The sequence below is a fragment of the Pteronotus mesoamericanus genome, unplaced genomic scaffold (genome assembly GCF_021234165.1).
Source record: "Pteronotus mesoamericanus isolate MK-2021 breed Mesoamerican mustached bat unplaced genomic scaffold, CSHL_Meso_final scaffold_476, whole genome shotgun sequence".
Classification (NCBI taxonomy): domain Eukaryota; kingdom Metazoa; phylum Chordata; class Mammalia; order Chiroptera; family Mormoopidae; genus Pteronotus; species Pteronotus mesoamericanus.
In genome coordinates this window covers 996236-1018628 of record NW_026555318.1, presented here as the reverse complement: position 1 = coordinate 1018628, position 22393 = coordinate 996236, and the positions used below count along the sequence as shown (strand labels likewise).

General features: G+C 58.0%; 1 protein-coding gene across 2 annotated transcripts; it reads right to left on the bottom strand.

Moving 5' to 3' along the window:
- Window positions 1–390: 390 nt before the first annotated feature.
- On the bottom strand, window positions 391–21426 carry JUP (junction plakoglobin). Of its 2 annotated transcripts, none has more exons than XM_054593707.1 (15): window positions 21287–21426; window positions 11013–11228; window positions 9294–9553; window positions 8813–9051; window positions 7859–8060; window positions 6936–7080; window positions 6701–6804; window positions 5196–5534; window positions 3770–3925; window positions 3439–3558; window positions 2826–2976; window positions 2600–2721; window positions 1938–1977; window positions 1487–1652; window positions 391–1162 (listed from the first exon to the last, which is right to left on the bottom strand). In XM_054593707.1, exons 2-14 carry the CDS (start codon window positions 11218–11220, stop codon window positions 1501–1503), a joined length of 2238 nt encoding a protein of 745 aa, XP_054449682.1. In that variant the 5' UTR covers window positions 11221–11228; window positions 21287–21426; the 3' UTR covers window positions 391–1162; window positions 1487–1500. The 2 variants fall into 2 exon arrangements, with proteins under 2 accessions (XP_054449682.1, XP_054449680.1); XM_054593705.1 differs by having other exon boundaries at window positions 11013–11225; window positions 21287–21404.
- Window positions 21427–22393: the final 967 nt, after the last annotated feature.

Here is a 22393-nt window from a genome sequence, read left to right as displayed (position 1 = left end):
CTCCAGGCCACAGGCCACAGGCAGTGTTATGCGCAGGAGAAATCCACCCCATGTACATTTCGAGCCAGACGGGGCAGGGCTGCAGGCTGAGAGGCCAGCGAGGAGGTGGCCCATGGGAGAGAGTAAGGCCTGCTGTCCCTGGCGGCCGTCTCTTAGCCCCTCTTAGCCTCCTAAGTGAGGTTCCAAGTTGGAGCCCTATGAGTTTGTATTGAATTAAATTGGCTCTGTCTCCCTAAATGTTCGTTTCTCCTGACCCTCCTCTCTCTGTGTCTTTCCCACAAATGAGGTGACCATGAGGACACTTGGGACCCAGCCAAGGAGGTCAGAAGGCTGCTAAGGGAGCCCATCTCCCCACCCCATGCCCCCAAACAGCCTCCACCGGATCTGTGTGTTAGTTTTATTTTCTTTGCTTTGGTCTATACAAAAAACCAATAACCAAAAACATAAAGCGATAATAAAACTCTCCGCAGGGACCTCTCCCACCTCCATATCCATGTGCAAGAGGCTGGAGAGTGGGTTGAAACAGGAAGGGGAAGAGAAAGCCCCTCACCACACACCAGAGGGGTCAGCCAAGAGCACTTCTCAGGTCAGGCAGGGCAGACGTGTGGGTGGGACGGGGGTGTGAGGGCGCTGTCCCCAGAGCCCCCCCGGGGGGGTGGCCAAAGCCGGCTGCGGGAGGGCCCCGGAGTGGGGGACTCATTCTCCGCATCACTGCCCCCATCTCCCTGGACAGTCCCTGGACTTTTCAAGAGGAGCTTTGGATTCTGGGTCTTCGGGCCTTGAGCCTGGATCCTGGAGACCCCAGGGGTTCAGGACAGTTGGTGCGGTGGAGTTCGATGAGAAAACCCAGACCCAGAGAAGAAACCAAAGCCCTGAGGGCCAAGGCGGCTGGAGACAGGCAGCCAGGGCAGGGACACGGGGACTGCTGCGGGGACAGGGTCTACAGCTTTAGTGGCAGGGCCACAGGGTTGGGGAGGGGACATTGGGCCGCCGTTGGCCCACAGCCCAGAAGAGAAGAACAGGAGTGTGTCACCATCCCAAGAAAGACCCTATGGAGGCACGGGGTTCGGCAGGAAGTAACAGCCCTGGTCCCCCAGGTTCAGGCACTTTTCTGTCTTGTCCCATCGTCTGCACCGAGAGTCTCTCAGATGAGGAGCTGCACCTGGGGATGCGCCAGACACAGAGGGCTCAGGGCAGGCCTGTGTCCCCTAGAAGCTCGTGCCATGCCCACGTTACCCCCCGACCCCCACCATAGAAGGGGCAGGACTCTGCGTCCCCAGCAAAGATAAAAGATTTAAGGCAGGACAAGGCACCTCCCTTGGGCGAGCTCAATGGCAAAAGGCCCCACACTGCTTCTCTCCCCAAAGGAGCCCGAGTTTCCATAGAAACATGAGAGAGCCTCTGGGAGGAGGCTCTGAAGGGAAGGGACAGCGTGTCTCAGCAGCCTGCAGGCCCGACAGAGGCCGCAAAGCAGGAAGCGCCATACCGAGGTCAAGCGGGCTAGGCCAGCATGTGGTCCGCAGTGGGGTAGGGGGGCCGGAGGCCATCGCTGTAGGTGTCGATGGGATAGTCCCCGTCCATGTCCATGTGCATCTCCATGGGGTCCAGGGGCACATCACTTGAGTACATGGGGCGGTAGGTGGCATCCATGTCTGGGAGGGAGAAGGGGGACTCTGTCCAGGGGCTGCAGGCCACCCTGCAGGGGAGTCTGGACGGCCCTCAGCCAACTCCCCTACCTCTGCCCCACCCTAGCGGGCCTGGCCCGCCTCCCTAAACTCCCTCATCAGGGGACCTCGGCAGGAGCTCGTATGGATATAAGATAGCGGCTGTCACTGGACTTTGGCCCTGGAGACACAGTGTCCCTCACTCACACCCCCGTGGCCCCCCCGCGCCCTGCCCCCGCTCTCCAGGATCCTGAGAACTCTGCGCCCACTCACCATCTGCATAAGGTTCGTTGATGGGGATCATGCTCTGGGCCTGAGGAAGCAAACAGAGAGGAACACTGAGGGAGGGGGGTGGGTGGAAAACACAGGCGTTGCGGGTGGGCAGCTAGAGATGCTTTTGTAAAGGGGGCCAGGGGAGAAGCAAAGACCCCTTGAGGGGGCAGAAGATGAGATGGGGCTACCCAGTACCCTGATAAACTCTCCTCAGGCACCTCCCCAGGGGGAAGGGTCCCACCCATTGTGCTTGGGGGCACCCACAGAATAAGAACGGCCCTGGGGAGGGGACTGAGGGGAGAGGACTCAAGAATGGCTGCGGGGCCCTGGCTGGTGTTGCTCAGCGGATGGAGCGCCAGCCTGCCCGCCCAAAGGTTGCCAGTTCAATTCCTGGTCAGGACACATGCCTGGGTTGCAGGCCAGGTCCTACCTCAACATTTTATATTAGTTTGGGTAAAATTAAATTGCTATTTTGGTTGGTCAAAAACAGATAGATGGTTCAATCTACTCTTTCCATCTCCTGTGAATCGTCATAAACGATCCAATTGTAAAATAAAAATCTATGAAGTTGCCAGGACGGTAGGAGCCCCCATAAAAGTGCTGTTCCTATTAAATGTGCAGCTTGCACAGCCTTAGGCTGCAGCCCAAACTGGGATACTCACAGCCTCCCAGGCGGCTGGGTCATGCTTGAAGAGTGAGTTGGTGAGCTCCACGGACACGCGCTTACGGTAATCTGGGTTCTTGTCCTCGGAGATTCGGAACAAGACAGCCGCAGCGTAGGTGGCTGGGCAGAGGGGAAAGGCAAGTGAGGCACCTGCCTCCACCCCGGCTGGTGGGGCGAGGCCCCGCCCCCTCCCTCGGCCCCTTTCCCTCAGCACAGCCTCTCACCAGTGCCCTCATTGCGGGAGTGAAGTAGCTCCATGAGTGGGGATGAGGCCCCCTCAGCATCAATGGCGTCAGCCGCCTCCTTGTCCTGGGCCAGTTCGCACAGGACTCCGGCGGCCACGCGCTGGATGTTCTCCACCGGCGAGTACAGGAGCTGGGGCGAGAGGGCGCAGGGTGGGGATAAGGCGGCAGGCGGCGCACCGCAGAGCCCTGCCCATCTCTGCCTCCCCTTTCTGGATTTAACCCAAGCTCATACTTGAAAGTGTAGAGAGTCTAAGAAAAGTATGAATAAATGGAAAAGAAGGCCAGCCACAAATCCCCGCCCAGACAGACAGTCTCTGTTAACACATTGGTATATTTCCACTGGATTTTCATTAGTCATCTGTATATCCTATTTTTCCATCTGACATAACATAAAGCATTTCCTGTATTATTAAGACTTTTCCTAAAAATCTGTGAGTTCACATGGATACTCAAGAAGGAGAATGCTACAAAGCAAAACAGTAGCTACAGCACATCGATCACCGAACTCATGGCTGCCGACCTTCCAGTTCAGCAGCGGGGACAAGGAGCAGGGGTTGGGGGGACCCCTCCTGCCCACCTGCCCCAGGCTCACCTGCACAAACAGGGGGATGGTGTTGAGTCGGAAGATCTCCATGCGGTTCATGGGGTCCCGGGCGAGGATGTGCAGGGCTCCAGTGCAGCCCTCCTCAATCTCCTCCATCCTCACGCCATCCTGCACAAGAGGGGGCATCGGGGCATGGCGACAGGTAGCCCTTGGATGTGGCCCCACAGTCCCCAGTGCTCTGCCAAAACCCCGCTGGCCCTTAGAGGCGCATCATTTGCAGCTTGCCTCCCCGAGCACACACACGCACGTGCACGCACGTCCACACAGAGGACATCCTGGCCCCCCAGATGGCAGCCACAGGCACCACCAGCTCACCCACCGTGTAGGGCTGCTGCGTGCCTGCAGCCACGTGGCGCTGGGCGTCCTGATGGGCCTTGACCAGCAGCTGGACAAGGCGAGGAATGACCGCGGCCTCCTGCAGCGGGGCATGGTTGGCTGGGCACAGGGCCAGATTCCTGATCAGGCCAATGGTTGCCTGGCAAGAGAAGGGACAACAATCAGGGTCAGTTCTTGGGTGTCGAGGGTCCCAATTTCCCAGCATCACCCCCTCTTCCCCTGTCATCTCTCTGTTCGGAAGGCTGGAGGTGGATGTGCTGTAAGACCTCCAGAGAACGAGACCACCCCACCCCGGGTCCCTTATGTGACAGGATCTGTGAATTCTCATCTGCCTAACTCTAACAGCCCCTATTAAACGGTACCTATGCCAGAACATTCCATGCCCTGACCCTTACCATTTTCCCTTCTATGACCTCCGCCCCCAGAGACAACAGCCATACTTGCTTTTCTGATAGTCCCCAAACCCTGATTATCAGGGAGTCCTTGCTATGGGCGACCCCAAAGCCTCCTCTCTTGGTGATACTCATACAGTCATCAATCCCCAGTAGGCCCATGGTACCCTCCCCAGGGCCCCCCGACTCCCAGGAGCCACTCCGGCCTCCCAGGATCCCACCGGGTCTTGCAACGCAATTTATCATCTAATCTGATCCTCGAAACAAGAAGCCAGGAGGGCAGAGATGAAATCCATGTGAGAGGTGAGGACATGAGCCCAGGGTGGACGAACTGCCATGGCTGCCTGTCAGTTAGCTGCTGGGTCAGGATGCAAACCCTTCCCCCAGAATCCTCTCTATCCCTTGTCCTTTTTAGCATCACTCCTGAGTTTTAACCGACACATGGTCCTCTGACACATGACACATTGCTAGCCTCTTTGCACCTCCATGTAGCCAAATGACCAAGTTCCAGGGTGTGGGCTAAAGTACTGTGTCCCACTTCCTGGGCACTGCTAGCCTCCCACCTTTCTGGGGCTAGAATGCATCGGTGGGAACAATACAGCCCACCCATTGCTGTGAGCACAACCCTCTCGTTCAGGGCCTCTAGCATAAGAAGCGAGCTCTATGGACCAGCAGCAACACGTAGGGAAGGAGCTTGTTAGAAAATGTAGACTCTCACCACACCCCTCCCCACCCTAAGCCTACAATATCAAAACCTGCTGTTTAATGAGACAGCCCACGGTAGTCGTGTACATGCTAAAACTTTGAAGCTCTGCCCTTGGGGATGGCCGAGCTACAAAAGATGCTGGGTTTCAGGAGCAGAGCCGCGGTGTAGGTCCAAACCGTTCCATGAGAGAGGAACGAATTTCCATCCGAGCCTCTCTGCCACAGCAGCGCTGTCTGCGCCGATGCAGTCCCAATCCTGACTGCAGAGCGCTCCTTCCCCCGGCCTAACCCCTGCCGCCCTCGCGGCTGTACCTTGACCAGCGGCCACTGGTTGGGCTGATTGAGCAGCTTGACAATGGCCGGGATGCCATAGTTGAGGCGCACGGAGTTCTGGGCCATCTCGGCCTCAGGGTGGCGGCTAGTGAGGTGGCGCAGGGCGCAAACAGCAGGCTCCGTGATGTCGTCCTTGTCGCCGGCGCGCAGGATGGCGTGGACGAGAGCCTCCACGCCGCTGTTCTGCGTCACCAGCGTCTTGTTCTTGCTGTTGTTGCATGTCAGATTGGACAGCGTGCCCGTGGCACAGGTGAGGACGTTGACGTCGTCCACGCTCAGCTGGTTCACCAGAATCTTCAGCACGCTCTCCAGTCCCTCCTAGGGTCGGGGGAAGGCAGTGATGTGTGAGAGACTGCCAACGGCTCCCATGTATGGTCCAGGGGAGCGGGATGACCTGACGGGGTGGGAAGCCCACTGGGCTGACACTCCACGGGCCCTGCCTGCGTGCCCGGGCACCCTCGTCCCTGGGATCCTGCAGACGCCTGTGAGAGAGCAGCGCCCCCTTGTGGGACTCAGAGAGGTTGCGTGGCTTGCCCTCGGACCCACAGCTGGTAGGTTGGATCCGAACCTAGGCCTGTCTCTTAGCTCCTCGCTCTTTCCTCTAGGCCCCCTGCCTCCACCCCCTCCCTCTTCTGCATCCTTGGACCCGGGCAGAGCCCCACTCAGGCCAAGGGCTGCCCCTGGGCCAGGAGGAAACTGAGGAGGAGGCCGCAGGCTTTAGTGGGCCAGCAGACTCATTTTCTCATGCTTCTACCTTTCCGGACTTCATAGCTGACCCCTCAGTGGTCCCCAGGCCAAATTCGCTTTTAGGAAGCCTCACTTCTCCCGGGGGGGGGGGGGGACACGTGGGCCTTGTGGTGGAACAGGTAGGCCCCAGGGGACAGACAGTCCTGGGTTCACCTCCCAGAACTGCCGTTTCGTAGCTGTGACAAGGGCCTTGCTTAATGCCCTTAGCCTCTGTTTCTTCTCCTAAGCAGCCCTGTCCCATGCTCTAGCTCCAGGTGTTGGAAGGGTAAACGGGGTAATGTCCAAGAATTCCAGCACATGGCGGGTGCTCATTAAACAGCCTAATGACAGGGCTCTTAGGAATGATAGTCAGGTTGTAAGGAGGGACCAGGAGACTTGTCCAGAAACTGCATTTTTTTTCTTAAATTGTGTTTTTAGCCACTGGGGCCTCCAAGCTGTCTCTTAGCGCCTTGCTGCTCCCCACTGCAGATTCTAGGTCAAAACTGTTCCCCTGGTACCACCTGAAACCCAGCTTAGAAAATCAGTCCCTTTCACTGATTCCCCCTCCCGAATTCCTAAAAGATGAGAGCCTCAAGCTAAAGGGATGAGGGCCTTCAGGGTACTCCCAGCCTCAACCTGAACAGGGCAAGGTTTAGAGGCCTTAGGCCTCCCACAGCTCCTAGACTGGAGGCTGGATGTGGTAAGACAGGAGGACATGGGACTGAAGAGGTGAACTCAGGCCCGAACAGTTTCCTCACCTGCTTGGTGGCCACGTCCGAGAGGTTGCGCAGGGTCCAGAGGCAGTTCTGCACGAGGCGGGGGCTGTTGCTCGTCAGGTGTTTGCCCAGAGCCTGCATCCCACCTGCGGGGGAGGGGGACAGGGGTCACGTCAGCCACAGCGGAGCACAGCTAACGGAGCCTGGCCGCTAGACCGGGCTCCCCACCCCAGCCCTCCTAGCCGCGTGGGCCTCCTTCACAGGACATGTTACTCACCAGCTTCCACGATGGCAGGCTTATTGCTGGGGCACACCGACAGCACCTTGAGCACGCGGCTGGTGGTCCAGAGCAGCTTCTCGTAGCTGTAGTTGCGCATGATCTGCACGAGGGCCTGGGGTCCTCCGTTGGCCAAGATGATGAGCTATGAGGAGAGGGGCAGAGTGAGTATATGCCAGACAGAGACTGTGACAAGGAAGGGAGAGGGGGCTGACAGAACTGCCATTACTTTAGCTAAAACCTGAACAGATTCTGTGCTATTAAATAAGCCAAAATCTTGAAAAAAGAATAATATACAATGCTGGCAAGGATGAGGTGAAACTGTACTAACAAATATCCTCACTGATGGTACTGTGAGTAATACAATCACTTTGGAAAGCCATCTGCCAATTGAGATAAAAACCTAGAAATATCAAAAACCTTAGCCTTGCTGATAAAAAATTTTCCACTGTTAAAAGCTGTGTGCCCAAAGATGTTCATTATAGCATTGTTTACAAAGGTGGAAAATCAGGAGCAATTCAGATGCCCTCTCTCAAAATAAATCTGGGGCCTCCACTTAATGAAATGCTATTTGCCATACAGAGGATGATTTTGAGGACAATATAACAACAAAAAAAAAATGCTTTTAATGTCACGTAGAAAACAAATGCAGTTATACATTTGCCATGACTACAGCTACATCTAAAATGCCCACAGGATAGCACTGGAGAGAGCACATCAAAATAACAATGGTTGTGTGAGGATAATGAATATTTTTCCTTTTCCTTATCCTCAACGTAATCAGTTATATAATAAAGAAAATTGCACCTACATATATATTTAACCTAAAAACGGTCAGGAGGCAGCGGTCTGAGGCCGCAGCTGGACAGACGGTGATGTAATGGCGGATTGTGAGACTCGGCTGGGGGCAGGGCGGCGCCCACCTTGCTCTCCTGGTTGCCATAGGCCAGGAGTTGCAGGCAGTCGGTGGTGATAGCCAGGAACTTGGGGTTGTTCTTGTTGAGCAGGGGCACCATCTTCTGCAGCCCGTCGGCCAGGCGCACCGCCATCTTGGCGCCCTCCTGGTTGAGCAGCAGGTTGTGCAGCGTGGTGATGGCGTAGAACAGGACCGACTCTACGGGGGAGCTGGGGTGGCGGGCAGGGGGCTAGGGTGAGTTGGGTCCCGGGAGCCTGGCATAGATGTAGGCCACCTCTCCCCTGAACACCTTCTCTGGTACCGATACCCCCGTGGCAACAGTCCTTTGCTAAAATCTCATCGTCCTTTGAGCCCAGCCCACTTTTATGCACAGAGCAAATAGCACCTGTCCTCTCCCTGTTAGACTGTGACGCCTTCTGCTCCTAGGCTCCCAGCCTGGAGCTGAGCAGAGAGTATAGGTCCTCTTGATACCTGTCTCTACCATGCAGAGTAACTACTGCATGGAAAACTACATGTTAGAGAGGCCTGCAAGGGGCTCAGAAGGGAGTAATGTCAGTATCTACCCTCAAGGAACTCGCCACCCGGTACGGGGATGAGGAAGGAGGCCAATCAACATTGCGAGGCCAGAAAGATAAAGATGGCAAGGGAGCATGCTGTTCCCTCCCCTGACATACTCTTCCCTTCATTTACCAAAGCCAAACTCCACTCATCCATCAACGCTGCCATTACAGTCAAGCTCCTCAGGGGTCTGAACAATCTCAGACACCCCTGCCCTAGTCTACACTGCAGCCTCATAATTAACCTGCTCGTGACATGAGCAGCGAAGCACCAAGCCTGGCTGTGGTTCTGCACCTGGCACATGGTAGGTGCTCAGTGAATGTTGTACGGAAGCCCAGGGAAGGGAGGGAGAAGGTCGGGTGAGGGAGGCCCTGGGCCCCCACCGTGAGTAAGGGGTAGGTACCTGAGCATGCGAACCAGGGCAGGGATGCCGCCAGACTTAAAGATGGCAAGCAGCCCCTCGCGGTGGTGGGAGAGGTTGTGCAGGATGCTGGTGGTGCAGCGGGCCGTGTCCAGGTCGCTGGTGTTCTGCATGGTACGCACGACAGCTGCCACCAGCTGGGGAGAGCTCATCAGGGCCCGCCGCGAGGCCTCCTTCTTTGACAGCTGATTGACGATCATGGCCGCCTTAGTTACCACCACCTGCAGGAGTGGACGGAAGGATGGAAGTGAGCAGATCCGCCAGGTACAGCTGTCATCGTGAGAAGGAGGTAACCGGGAGTCCCCTGCACAAAGCTCATAAGGACCCAGGTCAGACTCTTCCTGCTGATGGGACTCTGGGTCAATGACCTCCCTCTGTCCCAGGTAGGGCCCTCCCCTGTGGACACCTGACCTCTCCCTTCCCTGTCTTCCCCCCACCCCCTGCAGCTAGGCTGCTCACGGACCGGGTCCTCGTCGTTAAGCAGCTTGGTGAGCTCGGGCAGGGCCCGGGTGGCCAGCTCGGCGTCATCCTGGTAGTTGATGAGATGTACAATGGCCGACTTGAGCAGCTGGGACGGCTCGGCCAGCCGCTGCAGGTTGGTGGTCTGCCCTTCCACCTGGGTGGCCAGCAGTAGCGAGCTGTCCTCCCCCGTCATGCCAGGACACATGGCCTCCCGCACCCGCTTGGCTCGGGCCGTTGTGGACATCTGGTACTCCAGGTCACCTAGGGGCCGAGGGACAGGGACTGAGCCGCGGAAGGCCGGCCAGGGGAGCCTGGGAGCAGGGCGGGCTGGGCAAAAGGCCCACCGGGGTTCCCCGGGCTGCCCCCAACCCGACCAAAGGCCCAGCACACCGCCCATAACGCTGCCTCTAACCAGTGACCTTGGGGAGGCCACCATCACCTCAGTTACGTCATCTGTAAAATGGGGCACCATCTGTTCTGCCTCCCACAGGGGATTCTTATGAAAATTAAATGAGGTAACAGTCGCGAATTGTTTTGTAGAGGATTCATGTGTCTGGCACCTCTCCCTACAAACATGTTAGTGATGGAGTATTTAATATGTACCTGGCAGTGAATTAAGCATTTTTCTTGTATTTTCTCATTTAATCTTACAACAACCCTACAAGGTAAATACTATTATTATCTCCACTTTATAGATGGAAGAACTGAGTCACAGAGAGGTAATAGGAACCCAGGCTATGATCTGAACTCAGACAATCTGACTCCAGAGCCCAAACCCCGACTCTGTGTCCCTCCCTTAACAACCAGGTCAAGGTCCGATGAGACAGCCTGCTTCTCTTCCACCCTGAAATCGCACGATTCTAATTATACCCCCATCATCCCCAAAGGAGGCAACTCTCCCATTATACAGACAGGCAAATCAAGACTCAGACGCAGTAGACGTCCAGTGCGTCATACAGCAGATCAGAGGGAAAATCTGGACAGCGGTTTCAGAAAGCAGGAAATGGGTTCTCAGCTCAGACTCCAGGCTCCGCCTCCTGGGTGGACCCGGGAGTCCCACAGGCAGCTGCCCAGGCTTCCCAGGCAGCCCTGCCCTGGCCGGTGTCCAGATGCCCCGGGGAGAGGGAGGCAGGGTTCCCACCCTCCAATTAATTGGGGAGGAGCCGTTGACCTGGCTTTCCCACCTGAATGCTGGTGGTGCTCCCACATCCCTCACCCCAGGGCTGGGTCCGACACTTCACCACCTGGCCCTGGCCCACTTCCATGTCAGCATGTTCCACATGCCGGTCTTGATTCCTTCCCGCCCCCCACCGAGATCTCTCAGGCTTGAGAACTGCACCTCCTCCACCAGACTGGGGGCTCCCTGCTTGAAGCTCTTAGAGCAAAGGGACGATGCATTTCCGCAGCCCCTGGGTTCCCGAGGGCAATGGCGACAGCTCCTCGTCAGACTGCAAATGTGCAGAAGGCAAAGGCTGTGCCTCTTCCCGCAGACTGGTGGGCGGGATCTATGGCTCCCCTCCATTCTAGAGGTTCACAGAGAAGAATCTGCCTCCCTCCCAGACGGGGCATCCTAAGGCAGCTGGGCCGCTCCACCCGCGCCCCCCGCCCCCGACTGGGAGGCCCCTAAAGCCTGCCTCTCTCACCCTGACCTCCCCGCTGCAGGGCCCTGCCTGGTTTCGGGCTGGAGTATTCGCAAGGAACAGTGGCCTGGGCTCCCGACCTTGGCTCTGAGACACCCCCTGGGTGTAGGTGGTAGTCTTCTTGACGGTGTACTGGCGCCCGCAGGCGTCCTCCTCCTCCATGACGCCCTTGCTGCTGACCGAGGGCACGCAAGTATTGGCGCCCGAGTGGATGCCCGAGTCGTAGGTGTACGTCTGTTGCCACTCTGTCACCTTGATGGGCTGTTCAATCAGGTTCATCACATCCATGGTAGCTGCTGGGGATACAAAGAAGGGGCAAGGAATCAGCTGGCCCCGTCGGGGCATCCTATTGGCTGGCCCAGCCGCCGCTGCCCCAGGCCCTACCCATTGCCCCTTACTCCCACGGCAAACCCAGCTGGCTGTGGTGGAGGGGGGTCGGGGGCACCTGAAGCGTTCCAGGCCCAGGGAGGACACCCACGTGCGGGTCCCGGGCTCGCATCTCCAACCTGGTAGGGTGAACCCCATGGGCGGTAGGGCAGTAAAAACCCAGATGCCCCGAGCCAGCCCTGGTTTCCCCCACCTTCCCAACACTCCCAGGGCAGAGAGCACTCAGGGCCTCCAGCAGCTCCTGGGGCCCCGCAGACCCGCCCCCGGCCACTGGGGCTCCCCGGGAAAGGCTGCTTAGAGGTCAGGTCGCTACACCAGAGATGGGCTGGTCAGGCAGGGACGCAGCCAGAAAGGCCTCTCTGGGAAGCTGGGGAGACTGCTGAAAGCAGCCAGAGGCGCCCCAGGATCCCTGAGGATCTCACTTCTGCAGATGGTGCAGGATCACAAGCGGCCCCTAGGGGCTCAGGGCCTAAGATTTCCACAGTCTCTGCAGCACCCCAGAGAGGTAATAGGAACCCAAGCTGGGATCTGAACTCAGACGGTCTGACTCCAGAGCCCAAACCCCAACTCTGTGCCCCTCCCTTAACAACCACGTCAAGGTCAGATGAGACAGCCTGCTTCTCTTCAATCCTGGAAACCTTTCCCAGAATTCTGAGTCCCACCAACAGCTTCAAATTTCAACCACATGCTACCAGAGCAATTCGCCGGTCCGCTGAGCCTCAGTGTCTCCATCTGTAAAATGGGGTGGCACCACCTCCCCAGCAGGTTGCTGTGAGGACTGTATTTATAAAGGACCCAGCACGGCACCTGGCTCACGGCAGGTAGAGATGTTGGGGTCAGTGGCCGTGTATCAGTGCCACCTCTCCCTGCAGGTGTTTGCACACCTCCTGGCCTCCTCGAACCCAAGCCAGGGATAAGGAGTGAGGCAGACCTCGGGGGCAGGTCACTGTCATTCGGGCACCCCTCCCTCTCTCTGCATAGACTTGGGCCACTGGAGGGCAGCGAAGAGCTGGGCCCTACTCGGTCCCTGGAGGTGAAGCCCCACCTGCTGTCTGGCTCCCTGTCTTGGACCCTGGGAGTCGGCCGTCGGGAGGGGAGGCAGGGGAAGCTGTGCTCCTGTGACGGGGGGCCTCGTGCTGGCCCTGTCATTGAGGCGCCACCCTCACAAGCAGGTCTCAAAGCGCACGCTCTGTGTCCCCATTCACAGACGAGGACACTGAGGCTCCGCCAGGGGAGGGGGCGCAGTAGAGAAATGCCAGAGGCGGGACCGGGCACCAGCATGGGCGACACCCAGGTCTGCAGCTTTGCACACCCAGTGCGGCCTCCGTCCTGGGCTGGTCCACCCATGAGGCTGAGCAGCACCCAGCGCCTTAAACCCGTTGTGTTGGGGGACCGGGCGAGAATGAGGGAGGGGCGGCTGGCTGGTGCCACCTGGCCCCACGCCAACAACAAGGATCACCAGCAATGTGTCTCCCCAGTGAGGCCTGGCTGGTGCCACCCTCAAGGAGAAAAGGATGACAAATGGCCCTTCAGGTTTCACTGCCTTTTATGGCGACACTTGGCTCCTCCCCTGCCCCTGAGCACACCTGGAACAGGCAGAGGCAGGAGTGGACCAGCTCCCAGAGCCTCCTCCCCCTCCCCCATCACATCGCCCCGAGTGACTCAGAGTTTCGGGCTCCGGGCTCCTAAACCGAAGCAGGCCCAGAACACCAGACAGCCAGCTCGATGCCACCAGATGTGTCAGCTGCTTCCCAGGCACTGACTGAGTCTGGCCATTTCAGGGGGAACCCCCCTTCCCCCCAAATCACTGCCCCGCCCTGCCCACCTGCCTTCCCTGGACAGAGAGAACAGAGGAGAGTTGGAAAGGAGCAAGGCTGCCACAGGACCCCGAGAAGGAAGGCGAAGCTGCATCAGTAAATGAGCCTCATTAACCCTCTCAGTGCCACTTGGCTGAGCCAGCACCTGGACACAGGCCTCTGCCAAATCCACTCGGGACAAGCTGGACATCTCTGCGCCGCCTGATCCCAGAAACACTCACCACCGGAGATGGAAAAAGCCTCCCCCTGGTGTTCCAGCCAGGGGCTAGCAGGCCTCACCCAGAGCCACGGGGACCATCCCTTCACCTGCCTACCGTCCAAGGCTGGCCACGGGAGGGGCGCTTCCTCAGCAGGCCCTCCACCACCCCACCGCCCGCCCGCCCACCCGCCCAGGGGGCCAGAGTCCTCACAGAGGACAGAGGGTCCCTGGGATTTGGGGGGGGGGCCATCTCCCTGCCTTCACTAGCCAATGAATCTCATTCTTCCCTCCAAGCAACGCTGGCAGGCATTTTATTTCCAGGAGAGGAAACAGAGGCTCCATATTGAGGACCAAGGGGCGCTCTGCTCAAATGCAGGTCAGCCTCACTTGTCACTAAACAGGGGCTGCTCTCCTGGTTCCTAACAGGGGATCCAGGGAAAGAGGGACCCCTGGGGTCAAGGAGAGAGGGCCAGACACCCAGCTGCAGAGGAGAGTGGGAGGTAGGGGAAGCTGAGCCCCTCACCGAGGGGAGAAGCAGCAGGTGAGGTCAAGGGTTGGAGGCAGAACACTGGCTGGGAAATCGGGCATCCCAGGTTCAGTCCCAGCTCCACCACCAACTTGCTGAGCGTCCTTGGGCAATTATATTTCCTCTCCGTGCTTCACGTACAGAAGAGTAGCCCAGGTGATCTTAGGGGAATGCTGACATCCAAGATTCTAGCAATAAGGGACCAGGATTCCCGAGGTAGACAAGGGAAGGCTGCGGGCGGGCAGAGCTGAAAAGCAGCCTGGAGAAGACACGCACCGAATGCCTCTGGAGGAAGGGCCACGGGAGAGCTATTCCTGCAACAGGAAGGCTGGAGAGACGTCAGACCTCAGACAGGACTGACAACCAGCCCCACCTTTCCCCCACCTACCCCCCAGGAGAACCAGGGAGATTCTCCCACAAGAAACAAAAGTGCTGTTTTTGCAGTTCCCAGGGTGGAGAGGACCGCACCCAGTTTGGCCTCATCCCTCTCCACCCTGGACCTGGAGCAAGATGTGCCACAAGGCCCTGCACGAGGCCAGGGTGGAAGTGGGCGAGACAGACGTGGGCCCTGCCCGTGGCCCTGGACAGAGACGGGCAGAGCCAGACACAGGGCGGTTTTTGGAGTTGAATGGGGGGCCTTTGTTTTTAGCAGCCCGCTCTATTCTTGGCATCACAGGAGGAAGAAGCCAGCTCGGAGATCACAGGACGGGGCGGGGGACAGCGCAGGGGAAGGGAGGGAGAAGACAGGGCCCTGGAGAGGGTGTGTGAAGGAACCTTCCCCACCAGGCCACACTGGGGAGGGGTCCACGAGGAAGCCACCAGGCTGCTTCGGCCATACTCTGCCCCTCAGTCTTGCTTGCTTCCTCCTCGGCATGGCCCATCCAGCAGGCTGGCACTGGGCACCCTACATCCAAGGCTGTCCTGGCAGAGCATGGCGCAGCCCTGACATCAAAAATAGCTCCCAGCAAAGCTACATCAGGCTCCCGCTCCCACCAGCACCCACTGTCTGGGGCAGGCACAGCTGGGTTGGGCCGCAGGACGCCCACGTCTGTCAATAAGACACCTGGAAACAAGGTCAGACACGGGCAGCCCCAGAGGCCGGAAGCAGGCTCGGAAACGTCGCATTGGAGAGCTGGCGCGGGCTGGGCAGGGCCCCCGGAAGTTCCTTGGGCCAGCGGCCAGCGCCCTTTTGCAGATTCAAATCATGGGCTCAAGCAGCAACAGCAAGGGGGCCGTGGGCAGGGTGGGAGAGCGTGGAGTCAGGTGAGGGGCCTCAACGCCACCTCTCCCTGGCTGTGTGCCCTTGGGCCACCACTCCATGTCCCTGAACCTCACACTCCTCATCTATGACAGGGAAACGATCATGCCACCCCCTCCTTGAGACCGCTGTGTGGAGCAAACATAACAGTGACTGCAGAAGCCCTCGATGGACCCTAAAGACTCAAGCAAGCGTCCTTCTACTAAGGAAACAAAGAAACGGCAGAGGGGGAGGCCAGCGAAGACAGGCCTGGCAAGGGGGCGGGCAGCCAGCCTGCTCTGTGGGACCCAGGACCCTGAGCCCTCTGATGAGGGCGAGGAAGGGTGCTGCCTCCCAGGCCTAGGCCAGGGTCCTTGGCTTGGGGCGGGGCATGGCTGGGGAAGAAGTGTTGTTTCTAGGTCCTGGGAGGGGAGGCCCGGTGGGGACACTGTGCTGCCCCCTCCCCGGTCACATGTGCTGCCTTACGCAGCCAGGGCAGTCAGGCCAGTCAGGCATGGACATTCCCCACATAGCAGCCCCAGGGGAGAAGCTGGGCTCAGCAGGGTCACCAGCCTCCCCCCTCCCCCACTCTGCCTCTGGCTCCAACTGCGATTTGGCCAGCGGTGCGGATGGAAACAGACTCTAGAGAAGTACAGAGACAGACATGTCTGCCTCCCTGGGGAGCCCTGTCTCCACCATCAGGCCCGGGCTTCCCGGCGAGGCCTCTCCCCTCAGACTGGCGGCTCCAGGAGGAAACCCCCAGCAGGTTGGATGTCCTTGGCAGGATGTAACCTCCCCATCGGACTGGCCATTCCCAGTGGACGGAGGCAGAAGGGGTGCGAGGCATGGCCGGGGCGGCCCTGGGGACAGGAGAAGACAGCAGCCCATCCGGAGCTTCTGGAGCAAAACCCTCACTTCCTGTCTGGAGGACACCCAAGCAGTGGCCAGAGGACTGGCTAGGGGCGGGGGAGGCTCGGGTCAGGCTGCCCCAGCCGCTGGCTGTTTTCTTCCTTCCGGGCTCCTTCCCAAAGCAAACACACCAGGGTGGGAAAATGAAGGGGGGGACTTGGAGGAGAGGGAAATGCCAGGCCAGGTGGCTTGACCCGGGAGCCTCCAGGCTCCCCCGGAGAGCACTCCAGCCGGGACTCCATTTCCTGCCAGTGACCCCGAGCGGGCAAGATCCCAAACTGGCAGATGACCCCAAACCTGGACTCCAGAGGATGGAAAAACACTTCCCTCAGCCTCAGGGAGCGGCAGCAAAGGGCTCACAGGGCAGTGATGTATCTCAATACACAAGGGCTGGCTGCCCTCCCTGCCCACCCCCGCCCACGGCGGGGACTGTGGGCGGCCGATGACCCCCGCTGGTGTCACTCCTCAGGTGTGATTCACCAGGTTTCATGCGGTAGGGCTGGTTGCCCAGCCCTCTCCTGGGAGGGCAGGGAAGACCCCCATTCATTCCATGTTCAGCATTTGCTGGAGAAAATGAGGATTTGGATAAAGGTTTGATTGAAATTTGGTATTGTATACAGAGTGTGAGATCCTCAAGACAAAGGCTATGAAACAAGAGGATGCTGAGAAAAGAGAAGGGGAAAAAACATCTGCGGTAGTTGCCTCGATTTCTTTTCTTGCCTAGGAGACTTGTCTAACTTTCCAATTGTTTTTTGCAATGATCAGATAGTACTGCTTCAATTAAGAATGAGGGAAGTCCACCCTCCTCCTCACCCCCAAACAAGTAGCATATTCATTGCCCAGCCTCATCCCAACTCTCCCCTCTGCCTGCCACCCCTCAGAGATAAGAATCCACAAGACTCCACTGTCTCCACGGCCAGGACAGAAAGCAGACCTGTCAACCCACACTTTGCAGGTCACAGAAAGCTGAGCTCTCTGCCCTGAGGGCTTTAGAGGCTGAGGTGCCCAGAGGCTGAGCGGGAGTGGTCAGCAAACTTTCTCTTCAGGCCCAGCCAAGGAAGTTGCTGGAAACTGGGGCAGCCCACGCACCCCCCGCCCCCCCGGCCCTCCACCAGATTCAACCACGTCCCAGGAGAGAGGCCTCAGGGTCTCACTTGCAGGGACTCAAACCGCAATGACCTGCCCCAGCCACACTTCCCTTCTCTTCACAGGGGTGACTGGACCAGCTGGCGGCCCACGGGTACCTGCCCCTCCCGCGGCCAGGCCTCTTTCCTCCCAGAAGACACGAGACTGAGAGTTTCCCCAGGGACCTCAACAGACGTCAGATTAAGCCCAAAGGATCGCGACAGCCTCCTGCCCTCCTGGTCCTCCCCAGCTCGCCGGGGCCTTCCTTCACCTTTTTCAGAGAAGAGTCAATTCTGAGCCTCCATCTTTCCCTCTTACTCTTCAACTCAAGATCTCATCTCCAACACGCAGGAAGTCCCTCCTCCCATCTAGACTCATCCCTTCCATAAAAGCATCCGTTGCTCTTGTAGCCTCAAGGGTGACGAAAAACTGCAAGTCCCTCACCCTCTTTATAGCTAACAGCCAGGACTGAGTTCCTTCTCTTTCCTTCCCTATCACATCAAGTCTCCTCAGCCTTCTCTCCTCCAGCATCAATACTTCTCATGCACAGGGTCCCTTCTGCCTCAAGGGATCCAGAGGCCCCGTGCTGACTTTTCTAGAGGCTCCTATTTCTCAGGCCCGTTCTGAGGTCAGGTGCCCAGCTGGCAAAGGCACCAGTGCTGGGCAGATCTGAGAGGACAGTGACGCCACCCCCTCCTTCAAGGACTCCAGCCCCATCACCAGAAACACGCTCCCAGCAGCAAAAACAACCCCACACTACAACCCCCAAGTCTCCTGGGCTGCAAAGCAGAGGATAGCCAGCTCCACGCCCAAAAGCAGTCTGGCAGTACTGCCCAGTACAATCCGGCAGAAGGCCGGCCCAGTCCTAAATCTGATTCTCGTTTCTCCCCACTCTCCAGGGAGCAGGCCCCCTTTATCTTGGCAGGGGCCCAGCCCCTAGCAAAGCAGGCAACTCCCACTTCCTATAGGGGGGCAAGCCCAGAACAGCCCAGAGCTCTGCTCAGCTCAAGCCAGGAGACAGCGACATCTTTGACCATTGCTCTCCTCTTCCCTCCCCCAATCTGCTCCTAACTTCCCAACAGACCTCGGCCTGGGGGAGAGACCGCCACCACCACCAGGCATTAAACACCAAGCCACACCGGAGGTTTCAGGAGGCTGGAAGCTAGGACATGAGTCACCTCCACCTGATAAACCTGCCCCCACCCATACATACTTTCTGGGCCCTTCTGATGTCTCTTCTCCCCAACCCCCCGAGCAGAGGCTCTCAAAAAGGAGTAGCAGTAAACCTCTTCCCAGAACCACATTTGGGTGAGATACATCAGGATGGGCTCTGGGTTTAGGGCCAGAGAACCTAAACGCCAGTCTAGTTCCAGTGCTCCACTCCAGTGCAACCTCGGCGCGTTAGTGAACTTCCCTGAGTTTCAATTTCCTCATCTGTAGAATGGGACAATACCTGCCCTCTAGGGACAGCCATAAGGATTAAGTGAGAAGAGTTAATGAAAGTTCTTGGTATCTGTCGAGTCCTTCCTTGCTTAAGTTCCCATTTACCAAGTACTTACTGGGTAGGTAGGTATCATTATTCCCATTTTACTAAGGAGGTCACTAAGGCTCAGAAGGTAAAGTGCCGCGACCAAGGCCACAGAGTTAATGAGTGACAGAGCTAGGATCCAAACCCTGCTCAGGCCAAGCCCAAGTCCCTGTGCTCAGTACCACCCCACGGTAACACCTCTCCAAATAAATAGCCCTGTCGGTGAGGAGTCCATCACCCCATCTCATTCTAAGGTGGCTCCTCTCCGCATCCCTCCCAGGCCAGGGAGTCACCTCCCCGTGGGTCCTGTTCCCCTGGGCCTCCCCGTGGGAAACAGACAGAAGCCCCAGCCCTGCCCTCCTTCATTCCTGCAGGCTGCGTTCTTGGTCCCTCAGCCGCAGCGGCCCAAACAGCCTCCACAGGGAACAGGGTGGAGCTGGGTGGGGAGGGGGAGAAGACTCCCATCGCCCAAGCTAGGGCTTGATCTGGCAAGAAATGACTAATTGGATCCTACCTGCCCCCTCCCCGCTTCCATCCAGTAAGCAGCCCGTTTTCACCAGGCACTTCCTAGCAATCCTTCCTCAGCATTATCTTTTCATCACAGCCACAAACCCGATTAGCTAAACTAATCATTTAACCAATGTAATTACGATGCCTTCCCCTCCTCCACTTTGGCACTGAGGAGAAGGAAAACAGGTTATTTTTGCCCAAATTCCATGCCTGTGTGGCTCCCCACAGGTACACCACCCACTAGAGCAGAAGTGGGATGGGGAGGAAGCCTGATCCTGCCGGGCGTGGGGCACGCGTGTGGCTCTGACTCCAGCCCCACTGTCTCACCAAGAAACAGGAAGAGGCGGTAAGATCTCCCCAGGTGGGATGGGACAAGCGGGCCCGATCCCCCAATCTTCCCTTCACCCTAGGACTGAGGGAGGACCTGACTCTTACATTTCCCCCTCTGCTCCCCAAGGAGGCTGGGCTCCCAGTCCCTGCAAAAAGGCCACACTTCGGGTTTTTAAGAACCCCCGCGCCGGAAGCTTAGTGGAGATCCCCAACTCTGGCCCAGGGAAGGGCTCTCAGAAAACTGGGGGTGGGGAGGCGCTAATGCAGCTCTGCCTGAAAAACCTTCCCCCTCAAGGAGCCTTCCTTCTGCTCCACTTTCCCCATCAAACTCTCTCAGGAAAAGGGTGGGTGGGAAAAGGACAGCAAAAGCCTCCACAAGGAAGGCGCCTTCAAAATCCAGATATCGAATGGAAATCAACCTCCATTGCTCCGCGTGTTTCGCCCACAATTCCCAGCCCCCCTAAATAACGTGGGGGACGGGGTAGGGGAAAAAAAGACCAGAACAGTCGCTTCTACCACGATCGTCATTTGGCCCGGCCCTGCCCCACCCCCATTCCTGGGGAGGGGGCAGAGCTTGGGCGAGAGCCACTAACGCAGGCCTCTAGTGAGGGGGTGTGGTGGTCCCCGGAGGCAGGAAGAGAAGGAAGAAGCTGCTTCCCCTTCAGCCCACCCCACCCCCACCTCCGGCCCCGGGGCCCAGCAAACAGGACGGAGGTGGCGGCAGGGAGGACAGGGTCAGGGCGCAAGCACCGGCCCTGGATCAGCCTGGCTCGCTGGGGGATGGGGTTTTGCTCCAAGAAGGACCCTAATAGCCTAGGGTAAACCCTGGGCAAGGAGGCAGGAAAATCCCCAGAAAAAGGTGCTATGAATACTTCTGGAAAGTTTGTTTTGGGTGATTTTTCCCCCTACAATAAGAGGTTAGAAGAGAGGGTAGTCCTGTTCCCATATCAACACTCTGGAAGCCGCAGCTACTGGAAACTGGGTGGGTGTATTCTCCACCCACACACGACTCCTCCACCCGACCCCAGTTCGAGCCACGGGTGCCAGACACCGGCTGGGCACAGAGCCTGCCCGGCAGAAGTCCCACTGTCATCCCACCCCAAATCCGCTGCTGGGCCGTAGCCCGGCACCCACCCGAGCGGAGGGAGGCGCCTCAGGTACAGCGCCGATGAGGCTCCGGGAGCTGGAGGACTGGGCCTCTGGACTCCGAGTGCTCACCTGCTGGGCAGGTGGGGCCGGCGTCGCTGGGAAAATGTGTGCTCGGCCCCTACAGCTGGGCAAACCGGGCGCAGACAATAGGGCCCCACCCAGGCCTGGGGGAGTAGAGAGGGAGGGAAAGCAAGGATGACGCGTGAGATGGGGTGAGGGTGGCCCCAAAGAGACCAGCTGCGGCAAGTTTCCCAAATAGTAAATTCCTAACCAGATGAGCTCTGGGACGCAGGCAGAGCAGGTCAACGTCTCCCCTGCAAGAGTCAGGCGAGAGTCAGGGACGCGGCGTCGGGCGAGCTCTGTGGGCCCTGAGGAAGGAGCAATTCCGGAGGCACCTGCCCAGACCACTTCCCGCCCTTCTTAGACCCCCGGCTCATGGGGCCAGCAAGCGCATTCGGCCCTAGCCTTGTGCCCCTATAAGGTCGCCGCGCCCAGTACCCCGGCGCGCCCCCTGCCGCCGGTGCAGGGTGAGGCTCCTTGGCTCCCGCCCTCACCTGCCCTGAGACAGAGGTTTCGGCCTCTCCGTCGCTTGCCGCCCTTCCCTCGCCCCAGCGATACCAGCCGCGATCGTCCGCACCTGCGTGTGGAGCCTGGCCGGGCTGGGTAGGGGTCAGGCCGGGCTGGGAGCCGGCGCGGGCAGCGAACTAAGCTCGGCGCGCTCGGGCGGCGGCTGCTCCGGACTCTGGCCAAGGAAGCAACTCAGTAACTGAACAAAAGGCGAAGGGACCTGACAGCCAAGCCACGCCTCTCGCCCCCTCGAGGCTCCGCCCCTGAAGGAGACGCCCACTCGCTGATGCGGGTTGACTGGCTGCCTCGCCCGACCGTCCCATCGAGGGGCGGAGCCTGGCCCCCAGTCCTCTTCCACCGCCTCCTCTGTTTATCCACTGGCCATTGGCCCCAGGGACTGCCAGTCGGCTCTAGGGACGGCCTCCAACTTAAGGTTCCATCCTAACTTTGTACCTATTGGCAAATATAAGGTTACTTCCTCCTGATTGGGCAAGGAATTGTCAGTAAGCCTAAAGAAAGAACCAATGGGAGGAATAGGGTGTGTCTTGCCCCACCCTACCTCTGAGCAGGTAAGACTCAGTGCAGTCCCCTTCCCCCTACCTGTCCAGCAGGTGAGTCAGAGGGCGCCAAGGGAAAGAACAGATGCCTTCACAGGCTAGCCAACACAGCGTCAGGTATGATGCTTCTTTGGGCTTATTCACCGTTGCCACAAAGTCATAATAACATATTTGTATAGAATTTCATAGGCTTTTTGCTGGGCTGGGATCTTTTTCCACAAAGGTGGAGTGTCCATGAGATTTAGAATTAAAACGTTAGGGTTTGAGTTCTGCTCCTTAGTGGTCAAATCATCTTAGGCAAGTTACTTCATCTTTCACCCTGTTTCTCCTCATCTGTAAAATGGGTACATTAGCCATATCGTTCTCACAGCTGTGTGGGGGAATCACTGGACAACAGCTCAATGTTAGAATTTAAATAAATGATATAGGTTTTTTTTTTAAGTTCTTATGACAATTGTGAAAAATCATTAGCACAACAAAATTATCTTCATTTCAAAGAGGAGGAAACCGAGGCTCAGAGAGGTCACAAAACTAAAAAATGGGACATCCTAAACTAGAACCCCTTCTGATTTCAAAGCCCACTAAACCACATGTTCTCCTGGTAGAACATAACGTAGACA

Excerpts from the sequence above, each read along its gene's own strand:
- JUP (XM_054593707.1), bottom strand. The coding sequence starts at position 11,220 with ATGGATGTGATGAACCTGATTGAACAGCCCATCAAGGTGACAGAGTGG. Across the intron at positions 8,061-8,812 it reads GCCCTGGTTCGCATGCTCAG|CTCCCCCGTAGAGTCGGTCC; the intron begins GTACCTACCCCT and ends CCGCCACCCCAG. Across the intron at positions 3,559-3,769 it reads GCACGCAGCAGCCCTACACG|GATGGCGTGAGGATGGAGGA; the intron begins GTGGGTGAGCTG and ends CCTCTTGTGCAG.